Source organism: Haemaphysalis longicornis, unplaced genomic scaffold (assembly GCF_048455015.1).
Source record: "Haemaphysalis longicornis isolate Haplotype H1 unplaced genomic scaffold, Haemaphysalis longicornis Haplotype H1 scaffold_5, whole genome shotgun sequence".
In the NCBI taxonomy this organism is placed as follows: Eukaryota; Metazoa; Arthropoda; class Arachnida; order Ixodida; family Ixodidae; genus Haemaphysalis; species Haemaphysalis longicornis.
In genome coordinates this window covers 124787480-124800494 of record NW_027526385.1, presented here as the reverse complement: position 1 = coordinate 124800494, position 13015 = coordinate 124787480, and the positions used below count along the sequence as shown (strand labels likewise).

The window sequence follows — 13015 nt, the reverse complement described above, 5'->3', positions numbered from 1 at the left end:
CAGACCACGGAGCATTCTTTCGCTTAGTAGCCGGAGAATTCGTGAGAATGGTCGCCTCTATTGATTCGCTAGGCAAGCCTTTGGCCGAGTGACGTTAAAGATGACCTTTTGTTACCGTAAGTCTTTGTTATTTAAGTGTATCGGTGTTTCTACCGTACTGATACAAAATACGTCATACATATCACGGTCGTGTGGAAAAACCAGGAATACTTAAAAAAACTAGGGGGAAAATCAGCATTGCATCTCTCGGCAGTTGATGTACGACGTTTGAAATTGCAGGGAGGTCATGTTTCGAAGGAGGCCTTTCATCTTGTGATAGTCATGAAGCCTTCATGAGCAGTTGTTTAGCCCCTATTTTTATTTATAGATAGTGTAAGGTTCTACGTCCAAATGCTAGCACATTTACCCTTTTGTACTCGAATTCTGAACATATACTGAAGAAAAACGAAGGACTGGAGTATATGTAGCCTCGTTGTGTGCTTAGCACTGCTGGCTGGAACCACATCGTAGACATCCAAAATGAGATTTTTGAACTTGACCATATTTTCTGCCTTCTGCCTGCCTGGACTTCTCACTGTTTTGAAAGCAGAACAGCAAGGTGATGAGGAGACCTTCAACTTAACCATACTTCACACAAATGACATTCATTCCCGGATCCTTCAGAGTGACAAGCATGGCCGTCAATGTGGCAATAAGACGTTGGCGGAATATAAATGTTTTGGTGGCGTGGCCAGGATAACTGCACAGGTACGTGATCAGCTGTCGGACTCAGCGCCATCGAAAACCCTTCCGAATGGATTGCTTCTATTATTTGTAGAACTATGCTATGCAAACCATTCTTCTCTTGAATGTATTTCTTAGGATAACTTCATTAATAGCTACCGGAACGAAACATTTATTTTCCTCATGGCGTGATAGCAGGGCACAAACTGGAATATCCACCTGCATTTATGGTCTCAGCGTGGCGCTTTGGGCTTGAAGTGTACAAAACGTAATTGCAGCGTGCCTTTGAACTGCTCCGATTTGTCATGATTTCCAGCTCATGTATAATACCCTGCTGCCTGCGTACTATATTGTTGAAAAAGTGGCCCTGAACCTTCCAAAAAGGCGTTTCTGTAATCAAAGCAGACTAATCCACGCTTTTATACTGAATTAAAAACATAGTTATTGCCACATAATTATTTCAGAACATTTGTAACGATTTCACTGCGATTCCAGCCCTCATCACCTGCGCCACTACGGCGCATGGATGTTGATCCCTGGCCTTGTTGTTCACCTCGCAGGGACGTTCTTAGGCCCATGGATCATTACGCTTGATATAAAAACCAAACCTGGCATTCCAAATTTTACCAATCTATCTGACAGAGGGTAACGCTTATGGCGTGCTGGTTAAGTTTAAAAGTTGCCATATAGGCCAGCCTCTCATGAAAGGTGACCGTGCACAAAATGCGTTTTTTTTAATTTGCCTAACAATGTGTTTTTATTTGCGCCCTTAGATAAAGAGAGTACCTATTTAGATTTAATGCTTTTTGTACATACCACACCTTATAGCTGTGTGTTAGATGCGGATAGTCTTTAAAGCACAGTTTTGCGCTGGTTGTTTTAAACGAAATAAGTGTGCAATGGCCTATAGTGTTGAAGGCATGGGATTTCACTGCTTGGCTGTTTGAACAAAGTGTAGCGACAGAGACACTTTTTGTAATTCTTGGAAATGAAACAACTTTTTTGTAGCGGGTGCTCGAAAAGATGCAAGCAGAATTTCTACATTTGTAATATAGCACCAAATTGCAATTTGGGTTTTGGTGCAATTTCGAGTTCCGAAGAGGTATTACTTATTTTGATGCAATATTCACATAAATAATGCGAGGAGTGAACGTTTATTGTCATCAGAATGTCACAGATCACGCTTCTTCAACGCGTCGCGCCACGCTGTAATGATCTTCGGGCCAGCGGATTACGCAACGCTACCAGAACAAACGCTGATTTCGTCGAATTTCGAAGGAAAGTAGTAGTAGCAGTAGAAACTTTATTTTAAGCTCGAAACCACGGTATCTTCAGATGCCGGACGGGGCGGTTCCCTTGTTTCGGGACCCGTATGCGGCCAGAATCTCCTGGCCCCTGTTCGCCAGTGCCAATAAAGACAAAAAAGGTATTGTCTTTTTTCCTGAAGGAGGTGGATGAAGAGAACAGCTGTAGTCGACGTGTCAAAAAAACTTGTGAAGACTTTGTTGCGTCACCCATTGCCACTTTGTGATCATGGTCAAAATGGCTTTATTATCGCTATGAGATACACGTATCGGCACTCGCAACTGCAGACAAAATCTTGCATAATATGAATTTCATACATGTTGGCAACTTGGTAGTCGCTTGGTGCGGCTCACGTTTGCGTCGCGAAAACCGCTCTCTTTTGCGTCCCCGCTCGTTTACTTCGAAATTAGTGCAACTAACCCCCGGTCTAAGGACCGTCTAAGGACACCTAGACACTTCCTAATAAGGTAGCTAATTTTTCAAGGAACAATGTGTATTTCAATGCCCGCGGCTCTTTGCTTTTACCCCGTGTTCTCAAAAGTTTGTTTTGTTACTTCACATGATTTGCTTAGCGATCTGCTTCCGCTTAACGCTTTCGCAGGGCTTCGATTTATCTCCAGCATGGTTCACGGCTGGTCGTTCCTGCCCGCATGTATTTCCAGAGTAGGCAACTATAGCTGATTTCGCTGTCTGTCTTCTCTGTCGCTTGGCTGTGGTCTTGGCTTCCCGTCGCTGCTCTTTCTTTGGCTGCTCTATTGTAATAAAGCGCATCGTCGCATTGGAACTGAGCACTTCGCCGTCATGTATTTTAGCATAGTCAGCTAAGTCCCTGAGGCGATGATCAAAAATTGTATGCATCAATGAAAGCAAAAAGGGGAACGTTTATGACACGTCGATCCTGCCAGTTAAGCGGTACCAAAGACCACTTGGAAAGCTTTAGTAAACTTGCAACTTACCTTTTGTTTACCGCTATCTGGTTTCACAGCGTTAAGTAAGTACCAGTAAAAGCGGAACAAAAATGCAACAAAGGATGAGGTTCTTCGAAATAGCGTACTTGAAGGTGTTAGCTCCAAACTTCCAGAAGAACCGAGTTTTTAAGTCCCTGATGCGCTACAGTGATAATTGTTGCCTTCCCCATGACCTTCAAAACCATCCGTCCACCGGATGGCCTTGGTACTTCTCTTTCGAACTTATGTGTAATCGGCATTATAGATATGTGCTGCGTCTTGGCTAGACTTGTTTACTCTGCAGGAAACTTAAAATGTGTACATTACAGTGGTCTTCATTATTGCCGCACCTTGCTTGTTTAGCGTTAAATGTAACTGTTCGCGCTGTCTATAATAAATTGACCTTTTGACAACTTTTTTTTCAAAGGGGCAAGAGGCAGATTGACAACATCCTTACAGTTCATTCTGATTAGCTCAGGCATTTTGGCGTGTGGTTTTTATTCACGCTTTGATTACGAACAGGCCAGATATATCACTGACACCCCCTTTGTTTTGTTTTTTGAGTTTGTGCTTCAGAGTACTGCTTAAGAAATATTGCACCTATTTAGAGGGTTGCCTTCTGCTGAAGGTGATTTATAGCAATATACTGCGGTTCGTATAACACCAAGATAAATAATTTGAATTTGCTCTACACATTTACGCTGGACCCGCCGCGGTGGCTCAGTGGCTAAGGCGTTGCCCTGCTGAGCACGAGGTCGCGGGTTCGATTCCCGGCCGCGGCGGCCGCTTTTCTCATGGAGGCGAAAAGCAAAAACGCCCGTGTGTACGAGATTTCGGCGCGCGATAAAGATCCCCAGGTGGTCAAAATTAATCCGGAGCCCCTCATCGCCTGCGTTGCGTCGGCGCGTTAAACCCCACAATCAATCACATTTACGCTGGAGCGATTATGGATGGAGGGAACACGAGACAGGGAGCGCTTTATGCGCTGGTGTCTTTCCAGTCCTCTGCTGTTCCAGGTCCAATTTGAAGAATGTTTTATCATCTAGGTCCACTGTAAAAACGTGTGGTCAATTGTAAACAATTTGTAGTGCACATTATCTCTATGCCTTGGAAGCGCATGTCGTATATTTGTGGGTTTACTTCTAATTTCTTCTGGTTTGTCCTTGGTTCTTAGCGTACACACACGGGAACATGAAGGGAAAACACAGAAAAGCGTTTTTAATAATTGATAGATAAACAAAAGAACACTTTTATAGTCTAAAGCGCTGCCAACAAACGTGCAAAAACAATTAACCCCGCCCAAATCAACGCGTGTTCACTCCCAGTACTTCATACAAACGAGCGCAGTAGTGACATCTCCTTATGTAACAATGATTACTATGTGAAAAGCTTCTACAGTTTCTCTTGGTGTTTTATTAGTGTTTTAGGGAAATGACAGTGTGTACATCCGCACGCGTCGCTGTGTTTGGCCAAATACGTGCACGGGCGTCCTTTTAAATTATCTCTCAAAAGGTCGAATTATCCTCAGTTATAAGAAGCGCTCTCCGTGTTTTGCTTTCGTGTACTCATTTGTGTGAGCTACGTATCAACTACGAATATTTTCCAACTAGGCCGGCTCGCTGTGATGCATCTTGTTTGCTGAACTTCAACTGCAGTTATCATTTTGGTGGTACTCTGAGAGTGAGGATAAAGACCAGTATGCCGAGGCCAGAGAACCGGCCAGACCGGTACGGGCATATTTTCTGTCGTTGATCTCAGTGTGTAATAACTCAGATGAGGAACTGTATACACACAGAGAGCCGACTGCTTTTTGCTGAGGGTCACCATGACTATAGTCCTCCACGATTTGTTTATCTAATTTATACACTAAACATAACGAGACGTGCTGGCTGGGCTTTGAATTTCATAAGCTTCAAACAAGGGTGACCTTGAAAACACTGTAACATCAAGTGGCAGTTAGTAACGGATAATAGGAAATTGTGTTCATGCAACGTCTCCAAAAGCTTACGGAAATTATATTTTGCATCTTTTTAAGGAGAATTAGATATAGTCTAGGGTTTAACTCTGTCGTTTCCACGCCTGTTCAAATCTTTTACCGGTGTTCGATGACTTATATTGCCTGTTCCTACATGTTGTAGTCGTTTCGCGTACAATTACTGCAGCCACAGGTTAGCCTAGGCACTGCACTTTTAGAATCATTTAAACGTTTTCCGCTCCGGTGACATTCATACTTTTAGGGCGCTTTCTGCGTGCTGAAGAGCGCGTGTTTTTCAGGAAGGTGGTAAGGCTGCTGCACTTGAAAAATAAGCATGCCGGTGGTTGTTAGGCTCCCTTACCACAATTTGTTTCGCAAAAAGCTCCTAGCTAGTCAAGTATCAAATAGAGTTGTCATCTTTGCAAACCGAGAGCGTTCAGAGGGGGAAATTACTTGAAAATGACGCCAGCTATTCTATAGTGATATTTGGTTCAGAAAAAGAGTGGCTTTATTCTGCCAAAGCTTATTTCTGATTGTCCCTCGCATGTCTAGGAACTGTGCCTGGCATTTTCATCAGTGTCAGGCAGTGTCGGTTTCGTCTTTGCGTTGCAAAATTCATATTTGGCGCTACTACGCAGTTACCAAACTACAAGCTGATTTGCCACAGCGCCTCGTTTACCTGCTACTGTTCCTCGAAACAAGCATGCCGCTCGTGCTTCAACTTTACCCACGCCAACAGCGTCAGCTGATAGTCGAGAGATAACACCAAGTGGTCGGATTTCAGTTCAGACAAGGAAAACACTTCCAATGGGCCTTGAACACCACCAGCTATTTGGCGCATAGAATTTTTAACAATATACACCAGAGAGGAATCTGGCGCTAGCATCTAAGCGGCTCACATCAAGGCCGTCTGTGTCGTCATGGACCGATATTATACATCTCGCTCGCCTTAGTTTCATCATTGGCTTGGATTGAAACATTTTAGTGACCGATAATTTAAACAAAGTGCCACAAAAACGACAAGAATACTGTGCAATTATATCAGTTAAAAATAAAAACAGGCTGTTTTAAAACTAAAGAAAAAGGAAGTAAAGCGTATTTGTGCCGGAACGGTTGTGCCTGCTATTCCGCAGGCCAAGATTATAGTTGCGAACAAGGTTAATATTTGGGGAGGAAACTCATCAAAAACTGTGATTTTATTTTACCATTATTGCAAACAATAAGTCGCTTGAAGAGTTTGGCAAGTTTTTTGAGCGTTCCTATTAAAAAGTTGACTTAGTGTTAAACCGGTGCACGGACCGCCAACTAGTTTAACCAGAAAAAAGAAAACGTGGCGTTAAACAGTTGTGCACGATGACAAGATAGGACGCATACAAGCGCCCGTATCTACCGTATCCCCGTGGTCGTATCTTGTCTTCGTCCAAGTACGTTTTGTTTCTTCTTTTCGTCAGCTAAAAATTTCGCGGCGGCATATTACCAGCTCAGTCATGCCTCCTTCGACTGCGGCATGAGCAACTTCCGGTGCGATGACGCACTGCTTGTTGTTTCACTGAACACGGCTACCACTGAACACGGAGGATTTCGGCTTCCTTGTAGCTGGTAAACGTGTTAATGCATAGTGAAGAAAGCAAATCCCAAAAATAGCTTAAGAATCCAATTGCCATGCCAAGTCCAAGCCCAAAAGGGGGGTCTTTCCATGAACCCGCCCGACGACATGGCTTAAAAGGCGCTGTTTCCTCTCTAGTATACTTACTAAGAAACTCTATGTTTCAGGGGAAGTTTCGTTTCCTTACCCACCGCGGTGGCTCAGTGGCTAAGGAGTTGCGCTGCTGAGCACGAGGTCGCGGGTTCGATTCCCGGCCGTGGCGGCCGCTTTTCTGATGGAGGCGAAAAGCAAAAACGCCCGTGTGTACGAGATTTCGGCGCACGTTAAAGATCCCCAGGTGGTCAAAATTAATCCGGAGCCCTCCACTACGGCGCGCCTCATCGCCTGCGTTGCGTCGACGCGTGAAACCCTACAATCAATCAAATCAGTTTCGTTTCCTTACCAGGCTATTTCAGGAGGGCTCGTTTCGCTTCTTAACATGCTTGGAATTGTTTCCTTTCGAAATTGTTAGGTGGCGCTGCAATATAGTGGGCTCGTAGTGTTTAACATACTTCGTAGCACAACGGCGGCTTGGTAAAAGCTTTCTGGGCACGACTCCAGCGCATCGCACCTTATTCCTGCAAGCAGGGCTACCATAGCGAGTCAGAACATGATAATAAACCACACGTGAAAGCTTTCACTGATAAGTGATCATAAGAACGTCCCCAAGCACCCAGCACCGAGTTTGATTTTCAACTCCATGCAAATTTTTTCTAATCCCTTGCTTGCCTTTAATATTTTTCTGTTCATAATCATTGACAAGGTGTTTTCACATCACGTGAGACTAACTGGAGTCTTTAGTCATGTCAAACCACCAGATTTGTTCTAGAGAACCATCCAAAATAGCACACCTAAACGTAGAGGTTGTGCTCCACCACAAGGCACGGTCACAACACGTGCTAACATTTTCTTTCATATCTGACAAATTATAGCGAGAAACGGAATTTTTTTTTCTTGGACGGATTTTTGAAATGTTTACCTAGAAAATGTAAATTCCAAATTTTTTGTACTACTGGTTGTTTATTATAAACAACTTCAATTTGTTTTATTTTTGTTGAGACCTGGACAAAAATTCGAATTCCTAATTTTTTCCTGAATGATTATTTATGAAAACATCATTAAAACTGGTGTAGTTGGAAAGCGCGTGGAATCATCTGCATTTTATATCACTGCGATGTGTGCCTAAACGATATGTATAGCACAGAAAAAAAAATTTGTCAGACCCCTCAAAATTGGTCAATATCCCGCGTTAACGAAATAGTTAACGGTCGACGCAACACAGGCGATGAAGCACGCCGTAGTTGAGGGCTCCGGATTAATCTTCACCACCTGGGGATCTTTAACGTTCCCCAAAATCTCGAACATACGGGCGTTTTCGCGTTTCGCCTCCGTCATGTAAAGTGAACTTGGCATCCATTGCTACCGAAAACAGTGTCAGCACTTGAGCTTCAATATGTTACTATGGTTAGGAGAAATTGCTTTCTGTTTACCCGAATTTTTAACACTGAGATTACCGCAGTTGTCTGCGCCTTTGTAGGACGCTGCTTAATAACCGTATGATAAGTGCGCTTCTTTTTGTTTCAAACAAAATGTAATGCATAAATAGGGTGTGTAAGGGCAGGTTGTGAGTTAAGTGAGGTGCGTTACGGATGCTTTTATAAACGTAAGTCGTTAAGAAAGTGAACATTACACCCACATGTCACTTGTAAATCCTTGACATAAAGGGACACTCAAGAATGAATTATTTTCCTTTTAGAGGAAAGATCTCGAGCTTCAAAAATGTTTTAGCTTTTCACATGCAAGATATGGCGTTGTTTGCCTAAAAATATTCGCAGCCGGCGTTTCTTCGTTTACGCTCCAATTGATTTCCGTGTTGAGAAAAGGGGCCGAGTAAAGATTGTTGTAGTTCGTTTCCCCAAAGTCCGGTCTCGATCAGGAACCCAATCGGCCGGGCTCTGGTTAATTTGGCAGGAGGCTGGCAGGGGGATGGTGTTGAAGGCGTGGAGACGGAGATCGAATTGAGGAACTCGAGGCGTTGGGGTTCATTAAGTGAAACGAAGAGTTTATATACAGCTATTTACAGTAGGAAAACTGGGTACATGAGTAATGAAAAGAAAAACTTCAAACTTCAGCTAGACCCTAGCTTCAAGTACGCACAAATCACTTGAGCTTCTCAACTTCGTCTAACTCTCCTACCCTCGGAACGTACACAAACCGCTCGAGAAACGACGGCCCAGACTCTGTCTCGCGGCAAGATCCGTCTAGTTGCCCGGTACGGCGCTGTAATCTAAACTTCCGACGCGACCTTAACCTCTAGCCTAGGGGGCTCAAAAATCCCAACCTAGCTTTAACGGTCGAGACTCCTTGTCTCGCCGGGAACTGCCCAGCTCAGACAAGAACGATTTCTTACGACCAAGTTCGGCCTTATAACACCTCGAGATCGCACTCTCTTGGGAACGCCCCTGTAGCGTTCGAAAACGCGTAAGGGAGTGCCCAAATTCATGTAGGCAGCTGTCACTCAGCGCACTACGGAATATTCAATGAGGCGCCGCCATCTTTGGGTCAACGGCACGCTTGCGGATGAGCAGGTGCACGCGACCCCACGGGGTGAGAGCGAAAGGCGGCGACAGTGCACTGTGCCGCCAGGGGCGCGTTAACAATGGTGCCTCGCGCGGCGCGCACTTCGACGCCGGTAATTACACCACCTCCGCGCGTCACGTTGACGGTTCTCGGAATCCGGCGGTGCCGTCTGCTTTCTCAATGGGGGATTATCCCCGTGGTATTCGGTGGGCCAGACATTCCGTCTCCCGTGCGCACCGTGACGAATTGGCGACGGCTGCGGCGTAGAGTCAACAGTGCTGAGCCGCCAGACAGAGTGGCGGGTTCTCACGCGCGGCCCGGGCGCCTGGCCGCTGATCTCATAAGTGGACCTTACAGGCCGCCTACGAAGTGATTCAAGATATCAAATGTGAGACATGCTGCTTCCCGGATGAATAATCAGAAAATATATTACCGTTGACATGTGGACGTAACACGTAGTGGATTGCAGCAGTGATCACCTAATATCACCGCTAGTTGTCCAATACTATCTCACAGGCAGCACCAAAAAGCAATAGTTCTCATGAGGACGATTCATTAATTCTGACCTTCTATGGCAACGAAAATTTATGAAACCGAGTTTTAAATAAGAACTTTCGGCCGAAAGTAACAACGCCTGGATCACTCATGGCTCGCGCAGCAATTCTGCTGTAAAGTAACACTAGATCACAATACATGTTCATGCAATCTCCGCCTTCGGAACTTGAATGTTTCTTATTAGATGGCTATAATAAGTTGATTATGTTCCCTCAAGCGCACATTCTGCAGGGTATATAGGCGAGACATCGGGCTAATTTATAGCCTACGAAATAATGACTGTGTCGTACAGCTTACACGCAACACCTACAAAAACAATTGCCTTGAAGAACGCTGCGACAACACCGAAACTTAAAAACGAAGCATCCTGATTAAAAAGCGCGTAGGACTGCCAGGAGAACTCTTAAAGCTGCTTACGTTGCCTGTAATTAATGCTTACAAGTAATTACGCCCGTTCATGTTGGTACTCGTGGCCCCTCTAGTAAAACATTATGTTCTTTTACGAATAATCAGGTTACACGGGTGAAGACTCCCAAGGAGAAGAAGTGAGGGGAAACCTTGAGGGGAACCAAATCATATTTAGGGGTCTGGAGCCACATTGCAACGGGGACAGTTAAAAAAGAGAGAACCTCACTCCAGGCGGAAAAGTAGGTTAAAGATGTGATTATTAGCTTATGACCTTATGATCATTATGACCTTTATAACAGTCGTCTTGTGAAATTAACCAGCGCCTTACAACTAGATCGACCCTACTAGCCTACACCATGTCCTTACGGCCCTGCATTACTTGCCATTTTAACAGGCGCAAGTTCTTAAGCGTGATAAAAATGCAGGCTGGTTATAAAACGCCGTGCACGTGCAATGCGCCAATTAACCAACCCAGCGCCAAAAAATCAATCAAACAAGAAAACAGGTGATCAGGTGGTCTTTCCGGGTGAGTCTTCATTTAAACTAAGGTATAGATATCACAAGATGGCTTGTTTAGGGCAGCCGTCAGAGAAGTTGGACCACCTTGGTTAGAAAAGTAGACTGTCAAGTAGACGTAACTATGCGCAGGCGACTCCGTATCGATGTTATTCGTGAAGTACAATCGAGAAGGTGTCGCTTTGGTCGTTCACTTAGCTTTATTTTGAAACCACTGCCAGAGTCTCAAACTCTGGCGTTTCTTGCTAATTGCAGCACTTCAAAAGCTACCTACTCTAATTTATGGGACCAAAGCGTGAGTGTAACATTTTCACAAAAGGAAGTAAAGGGGGTACGTTTTTGAATACGCGAGAGACAATGAATGAAAGCCGTTGTCTGCACAGCCATCTTTATTTAAAAACTTCACGCGCTGGGTCCCTAAACGTGGATGTTTTATTCTAGGAGAGACCGCATCATTTACATTATAGTTACACTACACAGCACTCGAAATAGCCATTTTTGGTGAGTGCAGTGATTGAACAACAGCCGCCGCATCCATAGCTTATGGTACACAGTTTTTGTCTTTTTGAGGCCAACGCTCCGCGAAGGAATGTGGACAGATGCGTGTTCAATTGCGAATGAGCCTAATACCACGAAGTGTTTCCGGCTGTTTTTTAAAGCAAACTTTCGTCCAGATTCGCCTGACAGAAACCTCTTCCTGCCATATTTTGTGTAGCAAAGGCCACTATTCCGACAAAGGAAAGTAGGCAAACTTTAATGAAGACTATTTGTTATTTATAAGTTCGTAAACCTTCTGCGTAGGACTCCAAAAGTGTACATGAAAACCGAAATTGATTCCAGAACATGGTTACAGGCCTGTTGCAAAGTGGGAAAAATTAGGCAAGAGATTTGTAATTAGTACCCTCTTCTCGTCAGGAGCGTCTAGCAGCTGCCGGGAAAATATCAACGCACGCAATTGGTCAGTCGCGCCCAAAAATACCGAGAAGGTGACTATTAGGAAGATATTGCCAAAGCACGTGCTGAGCGACGCGCAGCGGTTCGACTTCGTCTACCCGTAGAGGATGACCCTATCCCAACCGGTTAAAACCGGCGGGCAACGGCCACACTCCGACCAGTTCGGACGAACACTGCCGTAACGCCGCACATCGTGACACGCTTTCATCTACACCACGGCGATGGTATCTGCAAATAGTGTGGATAACCTGACAGCCAACAAGTCGCTGACCTTAACCATCTGGTATGGAGCTGCCCTGCTGTGCAATACCAGAGAACGCAGGCCCATGCTCTGATCCTTCATCAAGTCAGGTAACAAACGCTGCCGGAGTAGACCAATCCAGAAATATCTACAGTACACAGGAAGATGGTTCTCGACTCTTTTTTCGTATACGTTCCAAAAGCCGCCGCACAAGACCACGTTTAATTGGGATGCTCGCTCCACCCCCCCCCCCCCCCCACCCCTCCGCATCGTCCAACTCCCTTCTCTATCTCCAACTGAGGCGATGACAGAGATCGAGGCACAGTGTAATTAAGATTATTATATGCATATCAAAACAACAACAAAAATGCAAAATCTTTGAAGAATTTTTTAAAAAGCAGGAGCAAATTTTCTAAGGGACTTTTAGCTGCAACAAAACATTGCAACATTTTTATTGTAACTGAATTTTCACTTGGCGTCAGAGTTGGTATTTATTTTGGAAGTATGTCCAACGTACTGACCTCAGAGCGTAAATATGTTGTTGTGTGTGGAAATTCGCCTTTTTTCTGCGTGCTTTTGGAAAGTTTACGTTGGAATTTCGTTCAAAGTATTCGAGCGCGGTCGCATACAGCTCCCTCTCCTATAGAGGTTGGAGCAACTCGAGAATGTTAGGGTGTGCGTGTTCAGCAACGCTTCGAATAAAGAGAGAGACAAACTGTTATGCTCTAGTTTAGATAGCCTTCACAGTGCAAATTTATAAGCCGTTTGCTTCAGAAGTATCAGATACGTGCTGCGTAAATGAAGCTCATGCTGTAGTAGCTATCATCCTTTGGCACATCATAGCTGAGGAAGCTTTTGGGGCGCCATCAATGCAATATGGGTGTTGAGCGAAGGCGTGGCGGTAATCGAGAAATGAAGCCCGTCGTGGAACAGAGGAAGAGAATTTGCGTGGCACTGAGGCCGGTCGTTCGATGTTGTACTGCACGAGGGGCGAGGCCGGAGCGCGAGCTATGCGCTTAACATCTCGGTCGCATCGAGGTGTCTTCCTCGTCGTCATGCATGCTCCGGAGAACCACGACGATGGTATTTCCCACATGCGTACACCTATAGGGTATATAGCTAGCAAGATAGTTTTATGCAGAAATGCATTATAGTCGGGGGTTGTC

At 44.8% G+C, this 13015-nt stretch overlaps 1 protein-coding gene across 1 annotated transcript in view; it reads left to right on the top strand.

The window, feature by feature from the left end:
* The first annotated feature begins 508 nt into the window (after positions 1–508).
* LOC144139880 (protein 5NUC-like) overlaps positions 509–13015 on the top strand; it is an 84981-nt gene continuing 72474 nt past the window's right edge. Inside the window, exon 1 of the mRNA XM_077672118.1 lies at positions 509–747. Coding sequence (XP_077528244.1) covers positions 520–747 — 228 coding nt within the window. The 5' untranslated portion in view covers positions 509–519. The remainder of the gene's footprint in view (positions 748–13015) is intronic.